The sequence below is a fragment of the Rhinoraja longicauda genome, chromosome 9 (genome assembly GCF_053455715.1).
Source record: "Rhinoraja longicauda isolate Sanriku21f chromosome 9, sRhiLon1.1, whole genome shotgun sequence".
Taxonomy (NCBI): Eukaryota; Metazoa; Chordata; class Chondrichthyes; order Rajiformes; family Arhynchobatidae; genus Rhinoraja; species Rhinoraja longicauda.
In genome coordinates, this window is record NC_135961.1 from 47,515,023 (window position 1) to 47,534,311 (window position 19,289).

At 39.7% G+C, this 19,289-nt stretch overlaps 1 protein-coding gene across 1 annotated transcript in view; it reads left to right on the plus strand.

Annotated features, from left to right (window-relative positions):
* wdr27 (WD repeat domain 27) overlaps positions 1–19,289 on the plus strand; it is a 326,961-nt gene that overhangs the window by 183,902 nt on the left and 123,770 nt on the right. Inside the window, 1 exon segment of the mRNA XM_078405889.1 lies at positions 11,183–11,281. Within this exon segment, the coding sequence (XP_078262015.1) occupies positions 11,183–11,281 (99 nt within the window).

Genomic DNA, 19,289 nt, shown 5'->3' on the forward strand with positions numbered 1-19,289 from the left:
TTTATTGAAAGTGACTTCATAAAACTTCAAGCTTTGTATGTTTAAGTGAACTATGTATTAAGTTGAACGTTTCCAAAATGTTTTTGTATTCATTTAAAACTCTCAAGGCTTTCCAGCAATATGATAAATTTCTTTATCATATTTCTATAGACTTCTAAAACCTAGACTGTCAGTGAAAGCATATTTGTGGATTGCTCATTCCATCATCCATGGATTCTGTGGTGTTCATTTTCCATTAAATATTAACAAAGGATGAAAGAATGAACTTCTGCCCACAGAAAATGTCTTATTTCTTACAATAGGTTTATTGTCCTAAATTAAGTAAGAATAAAACTGAAAGCAAAGTATAAAAGGAAAACTGGTGTAATGTTTCTTCTTCTGAGCTTCCCTTGTTTCCTCCTACTGTCCTGAAAGTGGTCACATTTCTTTCTGATTCTAAAATTCACAATCACAACTTCTTTACCTCACCAAATGCTCATTTTTTATATTTGAGCTTTGCATAGCTACTTGATGGATGTGGATATCATTGACTAGTTTACCTTATAAAAAAACAGTTTAGCCTCGTGGTTTCATGCTACTCACTGGGGAGCAATTCCATTAGTTCTACACCTCCTTACTTCCCTGAACCACTATAATGTATTCTCTCTCACACACCCATCAACTCCTCTGATTATTTTTGCTATTAACCTACAAGCATATCTTTGGGATGTGGGAGGAAACTGACTATATCCAGAGTAGATCTGCCCAATTAGAGAGAACGTACAAAATCTGCACGGACAGTACCCAAGGTCAGGGTCAAAGCCAGATCGTAGAAGTTGTGAAGCAGCAATACCAACTGCTGCACCAATGCGCTGTCTCTCATTAACCTTCTTCACTACACCAATGACTGATTTCGGGGTACCTCCAGCACCTTCATCAACACCACCATGAACTTCCACCCCGACCTTAAGTTCACTTCAACTATCTCTGACGCCTCTCTGTCTCTTCTCAATCTCTCTGTCTCCATCAGAGAGGCGAGACTGTCGTCTGATGTCTATTGTAAACCTACTGACTCCCACAGTTATCTACACTACATCTCCTTTCTCTTGCAAGAATGACATCCCCTACTAATTTCTCTCTCTCCACTGCATCTGCTTCTAACTTGCGATTTTCCATTCGAGGATATCCAAAATGTCCTTTTTCTCTAGTAAATAAGTTGTTCTCTTCCTGCTGCTCCTCCCTCTGCCTTATCTCTTCTGTGTCCGTAGTTCTGATCTTGCTTCTCCTCCCCAAGACGGAAGAAAAATGGAGTCCCCTGGTGCTTATCTTTAACCCCATCATCCACTGCATTAACACATCATTCCCTGATTTTTCCACCACCTTCTCGTTATTCCACCACCAGTCATATCTTCTCATCCCCACCCCTTTCCGCTTTCCATAGAGACCACTCCCTCCACAGCTTGGTGTACTCATCCCTTCCCACCAAAACTATACCCTCCCCTGCAACTGCAGGAGATATAAGACTTGTCCCTGCACCTCCCTCATTTCCATCAAAGAGCCCCAGCAGTCCTTTCAGGTGAGACATGGTTAGCATGCATTTCCTCTAACCAATTACATTTCATGCTCCTGCTGTGGCCTCCTTTACATTGGTTAGACCAAACATAGACTAGGCGACCGACTTGCCAAACACTTGCTCTAGGTCTTCCAAAGTCTGCTGGGTCTCCTGGTTGCGAACCATTTTAACTCCCCTTCCCATTTTCAAGCTGACCTTTCTGTTCTGGGGCTCCTCCATTACCAGAGTAACGCCACAAACAAGCTAGAGGAATAGTTCCTCATATTCCACTTGCCTAGCTTACAACCCAATGGTTTGAATATTGAATTCTCCAATTTTAGTCGACATTCTCCCCAACCTTCTTTTTTCTTCCCCTCTCTTCCTTAGCCCCGTTAGCTGTACATCCATTTTTCCCTTTCTCCCTTCCCCGTATATCTCTTCCTCTGGCTTCTCATTTCACTCCTCTGCTCTCCTTATTTAACACCCTTTTGTCTCCTTTTTATCTGTAGCTTTTTTCTACCCATCTGCTCTTAAAATACCCCCCTCACATGTATCCACCTATTGCTTGCTGGGGTTTGTTCCATCCCCACCTTTTCCAGCTTTCTTCCTCCTACTAGTCAGTCTGAGGAAGGGTACAAACCTGATTGATGTCCTCCAGTGATGCTGTCTGATCTGCTGAATTAGTCAAAGACTTTTTTTTCTAAACCAGCATCTGCAGTTACTTTTGTCTCCACTATACTATCACTTTATGGTTTTATAGTTGTCCTATTTCTAACATAAATTTTCCACTAGTCTTAAAAACCATCTGCTGCAATGGTGGTTGGCACTCTGTCTATGTTCTTGTATTTCTGTCAGCAAGAGTTGGAATTGACCAACTGGGTTTGATGCTGACCTACGTGGCAAGTGTAAACTCATCTTTAGTGGACCTCTTTTCTCAACAAAGACATTTGAGCATTTCTTAAGTCCCTGGCATTTTGCAGCATTTAAACATTTTCAAAAAAACTTCTGAAGTCACACAAATAAGGTTTAACGACACAAACAGAAGTGAAACTCACATAACACTTTTAAACACATAAAAGTATGTGATGAAATTCAAATCATTCACGTAGGTGGACTCCATATGGGTGTTCAATAGCAGAGCACAGTTAATCCTACCCTGGTTTATCTTACCAAAATGGAACACTTCGTATTTGTTTGAGTTGAATACCATCTGCCATTCCTTGGCCCATTTTCCCAGTTAACATATGACATAGAACATTGCAGCTCAGGCACAGACCCTTCAGTCCACAATGTCTCCCTTAAACTTTTCCCCTCTCACCTTAAAACAAAGTCCTCTAGTCTTTGATCTTTCCACCCTGGGAAAAAGATTCTAACTGTTTATGCCTCATAATTTTATATACCTATCATATCTCCCCTCAATCTCTGGCATTGCAAAGAAAACCAAGAAATCCAAGTCTGTCCATCCTCTCCTTATAGCTAAAACCCTCTAATCCAAGCAACATTCCGTAAATTGGTTTGCACCTTTTCCAAAGTCTCCACATCCTTCCCGTAATGGGGTGACTAGAACTGCATGCAATACTCCAAATGTGGCTTGATTGACTCTTATACTAAGTGCACTGACCAATGAAGACAAGCATACCATATGCATTCACCAACTTCACCACCAATTTTCATCCTGCACTCAAATTTACTTGGACCATCTCCGACACCTCCCTCCCCTTTCTTGATCGCACAGTCTCCATCACAGGAAATGGTCTATTGACCGACGTCTATTACAAACCCACTGACTCCCACAACTATCTTGACTACACTTCTTCCACCCTGCTTCCTGCAAAGACTCTATCCCCTATGCCCAATTCCTCCGGCTATGCCGCATCTGCGCCTAAGATGAGGTGTTCCATACTAGAACATCCGAGATGTCTTCATTCTTTATCGAATAGGGTTCCCCTCTCCCATTATAGATGAGGCCCTCACTCGTGTCTCCACGGTACCCCGCAGCTCTGCCCTTGCTCCCCCTCCCCCTAGTCGCAACAGAGACAGAGTCGCCCTAGTCCTTACAATCCACCCCACCGCATACAACACATAATCCTCTGAAATTTCTGCCACCTCCAACGGGATCCCACCACTAGCCACATTTTTCCATCTCTTCACCTTCCCACCCAAACCACCCCCTCCCCAGGTTCCTTCCCCTGCAACCGCAGAAGATGCAACACCTGTCGCTATACCTCCTCCCACGACTCTGTCCAGGGATCCCGACAGTCCTTTCAGGTAAGGCAGAGGTCCACTTGCACCTCCTCCAACCTCATCTACTGTATCCATTGTTCAAGATGTGGATTCTTCTTCATCAGCGAATCCAAATGCAGATTGGGCGATCGTTTTGTGGAACACCTTTGCTCAGCCCACCTGAACCAACCTGATCTCCTGGTTGCTGGACACTTTAATTCTCTTTCCCATTCCTACACGGATCTTTTTGTCCTCGGTCTCCTCCATTGTCAGAGTGAGGCTAAACGCAAATTGGAGGAACAGCATCTCATATTTCGCTTGGGCAGCTTACAGCCCAGTGGTATGAATATTGATTTCTCTCACGTCAGGTAGCCCCGGCATTCCCTCTCTTTCCATCCCTCCCCCACCCAAGTCACACTAGCTTCTCATTTTCACCCTACAAACAACTTACAATTGGCTGTTTCCTTTATCATCGTTACTTTTTTGCATATCTTTCATTCGTTGTTCTTTATCTCTCCACATCATCGTCTATATCTCTCGTTTCTTTTATCCCTACCAGTCTGAAGAAGGGTCTCAACCCGAAACATCACCCATTCCTTCTCTCCAGAGATGCTGCCTGTCCCGCTGAGTTACTCTAGCTTTTTGTGTCTATCTTCGGTTTATACCATATGCCTTCTTTACCAACTATCTACTGTGTTGTTACTTTCAGGGATGTATGGACTTGGTCTCAAGATGCCTCTGTACATCAATGCTGTAATGAGTATGCCATTAATTGTATATTTTCCCATCACATTCAACCTCCCAAAGTTAAAGAATGTGTTGAAATCTTAAATAACCTTTTTCACTATCCACTATACCACCAATATTGGTGTCACACACAAATGTAATAACCATGCCAACTACATTTTAATCCAAATCTTTAATATAGATGACAAACAACAGGGAAACCTGCACTGATCTCTGCAGGTCACAGGTCTCCAATCTGAAAACAACCTCTGACTCCTATCATCAAGCCAATTTTGTGTCCTGTATAATGCTGCCTGGACTTTTTAAAATCTAATCAAGCTTGAATCACCCAGACATATGGGTTGTGTCTAATTCTTTTCTGATAACAAAGATTAGCTTTATTTTAATGGCATCCACCGTGAAAAGATGCAATAGCAAAATACAAAGCAAAGTAAACATCTCTGTTTCGCTAAGTAAGCAACTTACTCAGCTCTCTGCCTTTTCTTCCCCGAGAGGCACTGCTGATTTGTCATGACTTTCTTCCATCTTGAACTTCTTTAACAATTTGGCCCAACATTCCAGCTGGATGGCAAAACTACAGTCCTGTTTTCTTTGAAGTAATTTTGACCTTGTTCTGGTCAACAACATATATATATATATATAAACATAGCACAAAAAGTAAGGAAATTTGTGTTTGGTAGATTATTTATTTGTTGTAACAATGCTTCTTGGCAATAAATCTTATACCGTTGGAAAGCCTGTTTATTTCCCTTTTAAATGGTGCCACATTTGTAAGGAACATGCATTTGTGGGATGAGCAGCAGAGCTGAGTATGTGGGTTGCGCCCATGAAAAATTTGCCAAATCTCTGCCAATGCCAAACAGCTTATTCTGCCATTGGCTCTTGTTCGGTGTTGTTTGGTGGATTGGATGATTGAAGTCTGAAGAAACAAGACATATTGGCAATTTAACAATTTATTCATTTAATAAACAGGAGCCACAGTAGCGTGTGGAAGAACCATACACAGCCATAACAGCCTGGCACCTCCTCCTCATGCTGGTCACCAGCCTGGTCACACACTGTTGTGGGATGGCATCCCATTCTTGTCAGCACCTGGGGGTACCAGAAGCTCAAAACAAGAGTCAATAGCAACAGCAGAATAAGCTGTTTGGCATTGGCAGAGAAGATTTGGCAAATTTTTCATGGGCGCAACCCATATACTCAGCTCTGCTGCTCATCCCACAAATGCATGTTCCTTACAAATGTGGCACCATTTAAAAGGGAAATATACAGGCTTTCCAACGGTATAAGATTTATTGCCAAGAAGCATTGTTACAACAAAGAAATAATCTACCAAACACAAATTTCCTTACTTTTTGTGCTATGTTTATATATATATATATTTTAGGCGACAGCCGGCGACTGTCAAAGTCGTAGCAGATCGCCGAAATTTTCTTGCACCCGACGACAATGACCACGACAATGCCGAGTCAGGTTGAGATTACACCGTCTTCGTAAACATCGCGAAAATTCCCACGCTGTCAATGCTTCTCCGGTGTCCTAAATTTCGCTGAAATCACTGACAAGTCGGTAAGTACCTGAGAGTTTTGAAATGTAACATCTTGCCCAGGTTACTTGAAAACCAAGCTTCACTGTAACAAGGCATAAACTGGATTGACTTCCAGTTTACTAATTGCAGTATTAAGAAATTTAATTTTAAAAGTGGTTAAATAGATTTTTGTGAAAAGTGTGTGGGCATTCTTTGAAAATGTATGGGAGATGCATATCTTATTTCTGGGTTGCATATCTTGACTGGAAGCCTACTTTAAATGTAATGGCTGATGGCCATAAACATCGCGGAACTTCCCATGCTTACCTGACCGTCAAACTGTCGCCTCCAATCTACCTGTCAAATGTCCTGACGGTAAATAAATTGGTTAAACACAAGTATTTTATGGTATCTTGAAATGACTTTACTTATTTTAATATTATGTGCTTCTAAATACATCTAAGTGAACCAAGCAAACCTGGGGACAGCAGGCGACAGCGTCCGCAATAAGCAACAATACCTGGCGACAAGCCAGCTGTCGCCGAGAAATTTCACTCCGGTTGATATCTTAGCGACGCACTGAGATCCACTACGATTCTTGAAAGACTCCTCACGATCATGCCCGCGACACCCCAGTGAACTGTCGGCGACAGCTTAGTCGCCGGCAGTCGCCTTAAAATCGCCTAAGTGGGACAGGCCCTTTATTCGTCCCACACCGGGGAAATTTACAATGTTACAGCAGTGAAGTGGATAGCAAGAGAGCAAGAGATCATTCATTATAAATAAAAGATACATAAATTGTCATCTGTTTCCGTGTGTTCGTAGCTGTTATTGTTGACTCGTCTGCAGGGAGCAGTGCTGGTTGTGCAGTCTCACATCAGCGGGAAGGAAGGACCTCCTATATTTCTCCTTCACGCACTTGGGGTGAAGGAATCATTTAGATTCAGTCTTGAAGTGGAGACAATCATCAAGAATTGAGTAGTTACCCATTTAATGTATCATGATACCTTCCACCTGATAAAAGCTAATTTACAGTGTAGAGTAAGGCAAAATGACTCTCTCTGTTTCCTTTTAAGGTAAAACAAAGGATTCACATTAATGTTATTGCTAGGTTTTAACTTATTTCCTATTAAGGCAGGGGTTTCAAGGCTGTAAAGGTAGTCTAATTTGAATCCTAAAATGAAGATGCATGATTTTCACAAGCTCAAACTGTCCACTTCATATAAAGTTAGATTAAACCCTGCAAATTATTATGTTTTGTTCAATATGTTGCAGTATGTAATGTTTCAATTTTATGTGAAATTTTAGTTCCAATTCCATGGAGCTAGACTTCACCCTCAGTGCATTCCAAGCCATTGAAGTATGATAGCAGTCACAGTACAGCATTGCAATGAATAACACTGAAACTGCATGGAAAAATGTAAAGGCCCCCATTTGATGTTCACCAGGTCTCCTTCCTGACTACATTTGAATACTTTCATGGTTCATTCCAGAATGGATCTGTACGTTTGAACAAACATGTGGTTAGAATGACTCATCAGATCACCACCTCCATTGGCATATTGTCACAAAGCCAGGAAATACACACAACCGGATTTATCAGTATAGCCCTTCAAACCTTGATTGATGATATTCAAGTAATGAATGGAAAATAAGAAATCAGTCACACTTCATGGAGAAATTGAAGCATCTTTGCTGAGGGAATTTGCAGTGAAAAAATCTCAATTTCAAGCTCACTTTGCAGGCATTCACTAAACGTTGGAAAAAGAATGTAAAGTAGATTCTCGGTTAAATACGCATGCACATTTCATCAATAATAATTTGTAGGTTAAGCTGGGATAGGCCATCTTTTATTTGAAAGGCTAATTATTATCAATTTAATTTATCAAATAATTGCAAATTAACCTGAATCCACATTGTCTTTGCTTTGAAGTTCCATAAAAAAGTTACTTAATTTCACAAGCAATTAATCTACTTCCAGCCTCCTGGGCACTCTGGGTTTGCTTTAGTGCAATACCGTCTTCTACCCAGGATCTGAACTCCCTCTCTAAAACAGGGTAAAGAATTCATCCAAATTTGGATGAGAATGTACACAATTTGTAAGTTTGCAGATGACACCAAAACTGATGGTGTGGTGGACAGCGAAGAAGGTTACAATTTGATCCAGATCAACTGAGAACGTGGGCAAAGGAATGGCAGGTGGAAATTAACACAGACAAATGTGAATTGTTGTACTTTGGCAAGTTAAACCAGGGCAGGACTTACGTAGTAATTGATAGGCTACTCGGGAGTGCTGTAGAACATAGAGACTGAGGGGTACGTACTCAGTTCCCTGAAAGTGGCGTCACAGATAGATAAGCTGATGAAGAAGGCATCTGGCATCCTTGTCTTCATTGGGTGGGGCATTGAGTACAAGAATTGGAATGTCATTTTACAGTTGCACATGGCAGTGTTGAATTCACACCGATAATATTGTGTGCAGTTCTGGACACCATCCTCAAGGAAGGATATGATTACACTAGAGAGGATGCAGAAGAAATTGGAGGACTCGAATTATCAGGAGAGACTGGACAGGGACTGTTTTCCCTGGAACAAAATGGGCTGAGGTGTGATTTTATTGAGGTTTATAAAATCATAATGGGCATAGATAAGATGAATGCTCTCACTCTTTTTCCCAGGCGAGGGGAGTCTAAAAGTAGATAGCAGAGTTTTATGGTGTGAGGGGAAAGATTTAAAGGGGACCTAAGGAGAAAGTCTTTTACACAGATGATGGCAGAATTGGGCATAACTGTGGTGTTTAAAAGACATTTGGACAGGTTCATGGATAGGAAATGTTTCGAAGCATAAGGACCAAATGGGATTTGCTCAGGAAGTCACCTTGGTAGGCATGAACAGGTTTGACCAAAGGGCATGTTTCCATAGGAAAGGCACAAAATGCTGGAGTAACTCAGTGGGTCAGGCAGCATCCCTGGAGAACATGAAATAGTTGATGTTTCAGTTCGGGACACTTCGTCAGACTGATTGATCATGTTTCCAAGCTGTATATGAGTCTGTCTGCTCCACCTAGCCCTTACAGAGAAAAACTCTTCATAACCTCGGAGTCTCTTTGTCTTTCGTGAAGGCTAATTGGCCGAGTACGAATGGGGTTAAATACAAAAAAAATCCCATAGAGGGAAAAATCTCCTAATTACTTTGATTCCTAAGGTTCTTGTTTGCTTGCTTCAGGCATCTCAGCAATCTAGCTGCAGTGAACATTTTTAATGGTTATTGACAGGATTGAAGCTGATCAGGAGGTAAGGTAGCATATTCAATTTTAAAAGCCCCACTTCTACGCTGCCCTGCTCTTGCTTGGCAGAGCAAGGTAAAACCTAACTTTACTCTTCCCAGACCCACGTAACCATTCAGGAAACCAGCGATTTACACCTATTCAGAACTATCCTGCATTTTCCGTCGAGACTAGCACAGTATATCAATAAAATACCAACTTGGGTTTATGCCATCATACTTACTTAAGAGTGACTGGCTAAGACCTTTTCAGGTCAGTAAGGAGCACCTGGCATGTTTTCATACATGGTTTAATTTTCAAGCAAAACCATGCAACTTGGCTCAATTCTTGACAGACAGCAATAGGAATCACAGCATCCATCACCTGGAGTTAGTGAAATGATGGGCAGTTGCAATGACAGGCAGTTGCAATGACAGTGAGAAAATGAAATCTGCATTCCAGGATACTGATGTTGCAAGGGAAAATCTGAGACCAAATATTCTTTCTGCATGTAAATTGATTTTTAATGGCAATGATTTTGAGTTAATGAATCAAAAATGTGTTCTTATGTTAGAAAGCACATTTCTCCTCCTCATACTGTTGAGCCAACAAATATAGTGCTTTTTTTATGTACTCAATTTTTCATTATAACATACTTTTCAGAGAAGGGAACTGTTTAATAAATGAAACATTTGGCTGAAAACATCTGAAGTCATGGAGTAAAATACTCACCCATTCCAAATTAACAGCAAGAAAATTTAGTGCCATTTTGAAACAAGTTTATACAGAGCTAATGTTGAAAAAACTGGTTTTCTGAAGAATATATCAGTAAATATGAAAAACGACGTGAACTACTATTGTCTCACAACCAGAGGAGGTCCCAAAATGTTTTGCAATCGTTGAAATACTTTTGAAGTGCAGTTATTTTGTATTTGTGGGAAATTAGTGTGTGATGTAAAAGATGCAGCATTTTACAGTTTAATTGTACATAATTTTGCAGTTATACAGTCACAAACATATAACGAATATGAACATAAGGATACTGTTCATCTCGCTGTGGTGTTGCCTGTGTTAATTTCAGTCCAGTAAACCCCTTTGTTCCGTCTTCCATGACTGTCCCATCCTACTTGCACGTCTAATCTGCCTGATCACTACAATCCATCACTGGCCTTCACTGCTCCCACCCTTGAAATCGCGTCCACTGTGCCTTGAGATGGTTGGAATCCACACTGTGACTTGGGAAGCAACTGTGCAGCTACTGTGCAACCACTTTGTTTGCATCCATGACATCGGACTCCTGCACCGTTATTCCGACTCTTTCATCAGAGATTATCAGATGGGACAGAGAAAACAATTCAAGAATGTGTATAAAGTTTCCTTGAAGAAGGGCAGCATCCCCACTGACTCCCTTGAACCTCTGGACCATGAATACTGTAGATGAATGAATAGAGAAGGAGCATTCAGGGTGTTATTGAAAACCTTGAGGCCATGCACCAGAGCATTTAGTAGCCCTGTGTAAATGCCAGAAGGAGTGCTTCACCTCACAAACTATTGATCCATCCATCCGTCCTACCAGCCATCTCCTGCGCCAAATGTGGAGGAGTCCATGGTTCCCACGTTGGCCTCATCAGCCATATCAAAACACACAAAACTAGAGTAGAAGCAAGTCATATTTGATCCTGATCGACTACCTAAGAAGGAAAACATAGCCATATTCACTTCTGTGTTGATAGGTCCTGGGTTTTATGCACCATTTCAGAGAAATGAGCATTTCAACCAAGCTGACAAAAGAACCGTGTCTTATTATAAAAAGGAAATTTCATGCAGATCTGATGTGCCTGTGTCTGATTCTATTGTATTTACCATTCCCTATTTCTGTTCTTTGCAGGCTTATTTGTTTGATCTCTCTTCCAGTAACTACATCCACAAATTAACAGGACATACAGAAACTGTCATTAATGTGGCTTTTAGCTCTTCTGCACCCAAGGTAATCAACTCCAGTATAATTCCTGAATGAATGAGTCAGTTGGTTAACAAGTCAGAAAAGCTGCTATCCTAATATGCGCATGTATTCACTGATCTGATGGATTAAAAGTTATAGATGCTATTTGCAATGATAGATTAATTTAAATATGAATTAATATCAAACTCCAATAGTTCTGTACAAATTGTACAATGACAAATACGTAACAAAACTTATATTTTGTGTGATAAACAGAAATATTTTATTTCTTGTAGACATGCATTGGTTATTTAGATGTCATAAAGGCATTCTGAAGGGGAACCTGAGTGATTTGGTCAAGAAAGCTTTAATCTTTGAGTTGATAGAATGAGTTTCCTCTTGAGGCAGAATGGGCCTGCCGTTAGGAAAAAAACTTCATTGACTAACATTTAAGTGCATATCTGGTAGAGCTATAACATGACGTGCTCCGGCTGTTGTCCTTCTAGGCATCAGTGATGTGGGATTGAAAGATGCTACACAATAAGCCTTGATGGCTTGCTGTATCTTGGTGATTGTACATTCTGCAACTGCAGTGCATTTATGGGGTTCATGAGATTGGTCTTTGTTGATTTACCCTCAAATGTTACTTTTTTTTCTCTCTGGAGGTATCTTCCCACATTGTCTTACTATTGAAACTCAGGAGGTTACCACTCCAATTCTATGCCATACCAATACCATACCATACCATTATTATCAAAGTTTAAAATATTGTATCACGGTGCTACCCTATTGTAATTCCCATTTAACATCAAAGCAGCACTACAGACTGAATTAATCATTCAGTGGATAGCATTGTGAAGCATAATAAGGAATATAATAGAGCAATTTTTTTGTCATAGGTACACATGTGTCAAGTATTGGCATGACTTCAGTGAAAGTGTGTAATGGTCGATGGATTCTATATTATGCGTTTAGAATTTAGAAGCTGTGGTGGTCATTACGTAAATATAGCCCAAGATAGAATATATTTTCATTTTCACAACAATGTTGATCAGCTTCAATGACAAATTGTTGGATGGTAGAAGAGAAGAAGGGACAACTGCCAGAGATCACTATCACCCTGAGTACCGGCACACCACAGGGCTGTGTTCTGAGCCTCATGCTCTACTCCCTCTTCACACACGACTGTGTTCCTGCATTCGACACCAACACCATTGTCAAGTTTGCAGACGACACAACGGTGATCGGGCTGATCACCAACGGTGATGAAACAAAATACAGAGCGGAGGTGCAGAACCTGGTGGACTGGTGCTCTGATAACAAGCTGTCCCTAAATACCACCAAGACCAAGGAGCTGATCATCAACTTCCGTAGGTCACACAACGGGGAATACACCCCGATCTTTATCAACGGGGACAATATGGAGAGAGTGTCCAGCTTCAAGTTTCTGGGCACTCACATTTCGGAGCACCTATAATGGTCCAATAACACTGCTGCGCTGGTCAAGAAGGCACAGCAACGACTGTTCTACCTAAGAACACTGAAGAAGTCTGGTCTACCCCAACAGCTGCTGACGACATTCTACCGCTGCACCAATGAGAGCATCCTAACACATGGCATCCCTGTGTGGTACCTCAGCTGCACGGAGGCAGCGAGGAAAGCTCATCAGCGGGTAGTCCATAGAGCTCAGAGGACCATCGGAACACAGCTACCAGCCTTGGAGGGCATCTACAACACACGATGCCTCAGTAAAGCCACCAGTATCCACAAAGACTCTTCACACCCCTGCAACAGTCTGTTCGAACTTCTACCATCGGGCAGACGATACAAGGCCTTCTACGCCCGCACCTCCAGACTCAGGAACAGCTTCATCCCCAGGGCCATAGCTGCTACGAAACTGGTTCTGCTGAGCCGGATGGTCACATCGCACAGTGATCCGGCACAGATCTACTTGCACTTTATTCTGTTTTAAAACTGTTACAATTTGTTTCATTGGGTTGTTTAAATTAATACTGACTAGCTAATTAAATTATTGCATCGTATGGGAGGCGCATTCCCAATCTCATTGTACCCCTGTACAATGACAATAAAGATATATTGTATTGTATTGTATTGATTATCATCAGGACTGGAAATTTGTGCTAAGACCGATCACATGTCAGTTGAGAGAAATGCCTAAGCAGTAGTATCTTGGTGGTTTTACCTCGGGTTGCAGGTGGTGTATGAACATTACTTTAATGTAGAAACTAAAACCTAGACTTTCTAGTTCTTCTTCCAATGAAACGGCCTCATTCTTCACCTTCCTAGGAATGATGCTGCAACTCTCACTGATAAAGTAGAAACAAGGAACTGCAGATGCTGGTATATTAAAAAAAGATAGAAAGTGCTGAAGTAACTCAGCGGGTCAGGCAGCATCCCTGGAGAACATGGATAGATGATGTTTCAGGTGGGGACCTTTCTGCAGACTGATTAGGGGAGGGGGGGAAGAAATTTAGAAGAGAGGAGTGGCTGGACAAAGTGTGGCATTGGAATAAGTGAACACAGACAGGAGGGGTATTTGGTAGGCAGATGGTTGGACAAAGGTGTGAGACAAAAGGATTGAAGAGTCACGAATTGTGAAGCCAGAGGAAGGAATGTAGGTGGAGGGGGAAGAGAGAAATAAGAAATAAGTGCAAGTCTAGGTGGGGCACAGAGGAGAGGGATGGGGGAGGGGAAGGGAAGTGTGCGGGAGAAACGGGAGGGGGAGAAGGGATTACTATCTCCCTTTCTCTCCTACACCTGGGGGGAGGGGGGGGGGGGGTGCTAAAGGCATATATGCTGTTAAAGGCCAGAGGTGAAAGTAAGGTGTGAGACAAAAGAATTGAACAGTTGAAATGGACGGAGGAGTGTAGGTGGAAAGAGGAGGGAAGAAATAGGGGGTTTAGGGGGACAGGGAGTGGGGTTACCTAAAATTGGAGAATTCAATGTTCATACATTTGGCTTGAGAACATTGAATTCTCCAGTTTTAGGTATCCCCTTCTCCTTTCTCCCCCTCTCTTTCTTCTCCCTCCTCCCCCTCCCCCTCGTGCTCCTAAACACCACCTGTGCTCCACCTAAACTTTCACTTATTTCTTCCCTTCCTTTCAACCTACATTTATTCTTCAATTCGCAACTATTCAATCCTTTTGTCTCACACCTCATTTTCGCCTCTGGCATTTAGCAGCATAGTTTAGTTTGTTAGGTTTACAGATGGTGCAGAACAGGAAGACCTGACTTACAGAAAGCTGACTTACTGTAAATTCTCCCATAATTGTTTAACAGAATTTTTCAAGATAATGGTAATAATAAGTTTTTCACTGTATCTCGGTACGCGTGAGAATAAGAAATAATACCAACACCAGTACCGACAATAAAATGTTTTGTGGTGTTCATTAGCAATTATATATAGTATATATTACTTTAGTTTAAATATGGATAATAGAATGGTGAAATTCAATGAAATGAAAGAATTATGTGTGCAGAGCCAAACAATATGGTTTGCTGCAGAAAATTGATTTATCTGACTTACAGTAAAAAGGAGCAGACGGACTGTTTCTCAGAAGCAGAACTCTTAAGTAGCTGGGACTGCCTGCATGTGATGTATTCAAGCATAGAGGTAAAGAAAGGCATGATGAAGGTTTCAGCAACAGATGAGCTGAGGCAGGGGCAGAGACAAGTGAAGTCACCGTGGTAGACCTCAGTGTCAGCTGAATGTAGGGTGGGTCAGTTTATGGTCAAATTAGAATCTCAGGATTTGAAGCAATATATCGTATTATATTATCACAAAACAGTTATTTGATTTCAGATTGTTAAGCTGTAAACATAATAGCACTGATGATTTAAATTCTAACTGTGTCCCAGATTTTTTAGAAAGGTCCACATGTAAGCATATGTTGAACTATAAATTCGCCCTCTCTTCTAGGTTAGCCATCATTACCATTTTGGTATTTGTCCTCATAAATCACACTTTGTCTCCAAGCTGCTTTTCTTAGAGCTGCACATCTGTGTTTTCTTCATTTTGCATTTGGTTTTTCTGGCATTAACATTGAACTTAGTGAAAACATTTGTAATGTTCATATGAATATGCTTTATATTCACAGAACTGAATCCATCCAAACATTCAATGATCTTGTGTTTTTCTCTCAGCCCTGCAATTGTATAGATTCCTAAACTATCCTGTACATAATACTATATTAAAGCCAAACATCAGCTCAATTTAAAACAGATTTTTCCTCCCTATTGCAAATCTTTGTTGTTGGAGTTTATAATGAATTCTCATTAGCATAAAGACATATGTGTATCAATAAATAGAGTTTAGTCTGAGCCCTGAGACTTGGTACACAATAGCAATGAATTTTGAACAATCCCTCCAGGGAAACAGTGGCTCAGTCAAATATAATCCATCAGTCTGGCAATCTTTAAATTTGGACGTTTCAGTTGCAATCTTGGTTGTTAGAATGGTTCACAATGTAATATGTACTTAATGAAAAGCAGCAACTGAGATTGAAGCACTTCATAATTACGTCACATGAAATGCTGATAGAGATAACTGTGAACTAATACCACCCTGATACTGTTCACCAGGTATGATGATATGATGTGATATATATATGATATATATATATTTCATAACAAAATGAAGAAGCAACATTACTGGCAAATGTGACAATGTCTTGAGTTCAATATTTCCGATTTCTTCATTCAAAACTTGAGGAAATAAAACTATTTGCCACTGTTTTCTCAGGTTGAGGCACAGATAATATCAATGACAAGATCTTGCCTTAATCATAAGAGTTTTGGGATACTCTTTTTAAACTTTAAAAGTATTCATAATTGCAAAGCATGCAGATGGCAGGAGAAGATAGTAGCATTTAGAAAACTGGGAAATAAATTGTAAAGTCAGAAAATGGTCTTTTATCAAAAAAATAAATTATTTAGAAACAAGGTATATTGGATTGTGTAGGAAGGAACTGCAGATGCTGTTTTATACTGAAGATAGATACAAAATGCTCATTTGAGAATCTGCTTGACCTGCTGAGTAACTCCAGCATTTTGTGTCTATCTAAGTAAGGTATATTGGTTTATCAGGCAAAGTAAATATATTCAAAAACTATTAATAATAATAATAATAATAATAATAATAATATTCATTTATTGTCATTGCAACGAGTACAACGAAATTAAAAAATAGCCAATCCTGACGGTGCGTACAAACATATATGCAATAAATGCAAAAACAAATAAATACATAAATACAATTAAATACAATTATATGGTTTTCACATATAAGATGTAAAGTTAATGAAGTTTAATTTAAAACATTATTGAAAATTATTCAGTAAGAAATATCTTATCTTGTTTCCCAATACGTAATTGGGTTTTTGCACGAGAACATAAAAGCATTAGAAATAGGAGCAAGGGGAGGTCACTCAGACCTTCATGCCAGCACTGCTATTTAGAAAGATCATGGCTGATTTCTTACTCCAGCACCACTCTCCTGCTCTAATATCATACTCCTAATTCCCCTAGTATCCAAGAATCTCCCAATCTTGATATTATTAGTAATCTCCATCCACTGATACAACTTTCAACCATTAAAGTAGAGTTCCTCTATCATAAGAATATTGTGCAAAAGGTTTGCCTCTCAATAACTGAAAGCAAAGGATATTACATAAGTGACCATTTATGATAGTTCCTGACTGAAATGTTAAATTGTAAAGTTAAATTATAATACTTTTGTGAATTTAAGAAACTTTCTCTAGGTCTGAAGAGCACTTGAAAGCCCCTTGAGTTTCAACTGTGGTTTCTAACATCATGTAGACTTTCCAATTGGATTACTGTCTTGACATTCAATTGGGAGTATACATATCTTTTATGTAATATTACTTGAGATACAAAGCTTTAAATTGGAAAACCAGTAAAATTATTTTGAATCCTTATTGGCACTGAAAAAAAAAGTAATTATTTTTACTGCTTATAATAAATAATAAGAAGAAACAATGCAAGTATCTTATGGATGATTTCAATACACAATTACTGCTGTGAATAAAAAACTAACCCATATAGTATTTAACCACAGATTTAACCACAACTAGTTCTTATTTGTTCTGTTAAATATATGCACATTAAACATTCCATACAACAAAGGTTTAACGTGCAAGAGCAAATCATGTTCCTGTCTTTGCTGATTCAGATATTTGTGCAGAAAGACATTGTTGTGGTTTAACTGAAAGGTATAACTTCCTCTCACTGCGTGCAGTGTACCATGTGATGCCATTCTGTGGCTGTCCACGAATTTAGCAATTTCCTAAAATGTGGAAAAATGAAACAAATTCAACGTTATGAGTAAATTCCATAAATGTCTTCAAATACTGGCAGAATAACATCAACGTGGAATAGTCATGAAAAAAGTCTGAAAAATATCTGATATTTACACTAACATTGCAGCAAAAGATGGAAGAGGTATTGGAATCACTCCGTCAATGTGTCTGCCAACAGATTGTTTTGAGTTTGAATATTTTTCAGTGGATTTCAATGTTATTTTTCAAGTTCAATGGGTTTATTGTTTGGATGAACTGATGATTAGACTAAATCACACAGCTGAAAGATAGTGGAGATATGGGAATTCTTTTACAAATTAGAAAAGTTCCTGTGACTTTTTATGTGGAGAATTGGAGGATTCATTTTAGAAATGACCTGGTGTTTCATAATGCAGTGTTTCTATGTAGGCATTTAGTAAGTAGCTGATATAATATAATAGTTTTGAGTTTAACACTTTATTTGAAGTTTTCAGAAGTTGCTTGTTGTTTAGTATTGGTACCTCCTGTGTAAATATTTAGTGGATGTTGGTTAGTTTATTGACTTGATATCAAATTTTGCTTGATAATGCTTCAGTGAAATGACTTTTAACATATTGAACTCCACAAATGCAAGTTGTCTGCTCGTAAACGAACCATAAATTTTGGAAATCCTACATCTGTAATGGAATGTCCAAAGAACTTTTGGCTGGAAGATGAATCGTATAATCCTACTTGTTAAAGCACCATGAAATTCAAGATTGAATTAATCTGGAGATTCAACAATTTTCAAATGGAAATTATGACATTTGTGAAAACTGGATAAAGCAACTCCAATCGTGACCCATTTGGCCTGATCTATTCTCGATGAGTACCTCATGACATCATTTGCTGTGTAATTCATACTTTCAACCATTACTGATATAAATTTGAGATTTCAGCTCAAGAACGCAGTGTTATTTCATGGTCATTTGAAAACAAAGTATACAACCGGTATGGTCTCCAGTTAGAACCATTTGAAGAACCATTCTGCTAACATCAGACGCTTCGTAATCTCTAAACTAAATGAAACTAAACTAAAACTAAACATCTCTAAATATTAGTTGTAGAAAGCTCAGGAACCAAGATAATTAGAACAAGTTATAAAAGAGTGCTTGTGCTGGGATTTAACTACCAAACAAATACTTAATGAGTTTTTCAATGATTAAATTGCCGATCCCACCTCATGGGAGGTTTAGAGACTTAAGAGGAAGGGGGCACGGAAATGCACAAGTGCAAAGCAACTGTCCAGAGAGAGTGTTCAGACACACAGAATCTTACCTTGGCCTCTCCAAGGACTAGTCACAACATTAAGAGAGTTTGCACAAGCCTTTTACTCAAGGGGGAAAAACATTGTAGGCTTGATGTCAGTGCAAGCAGATGTCAATGCATGCAGCTGGATCTATCAGCATTCTCGTGTTCTCACGATCCAGGCTATCATTTGTTACACTCTGCGCCCATTTAGTATTTCCTCAAAAATCTCAGAGAGCTTCATTAAGAAGCTATATCCTAATATTCAGTTAGTTATTGATCACTACCAGGACTTTCTGCTAGTTAATGCTATGATTTCTGGGACCCGCACATGTCCTGTATTCTGATTGAGTCTGCTTTGCCAGGCATCTTGAGCAGACAGCATTGCCCTGAGGGATGGGTTTGGGAGATAACTACTACCATTATTTCCAAGGCTTCAGTTGCATAAT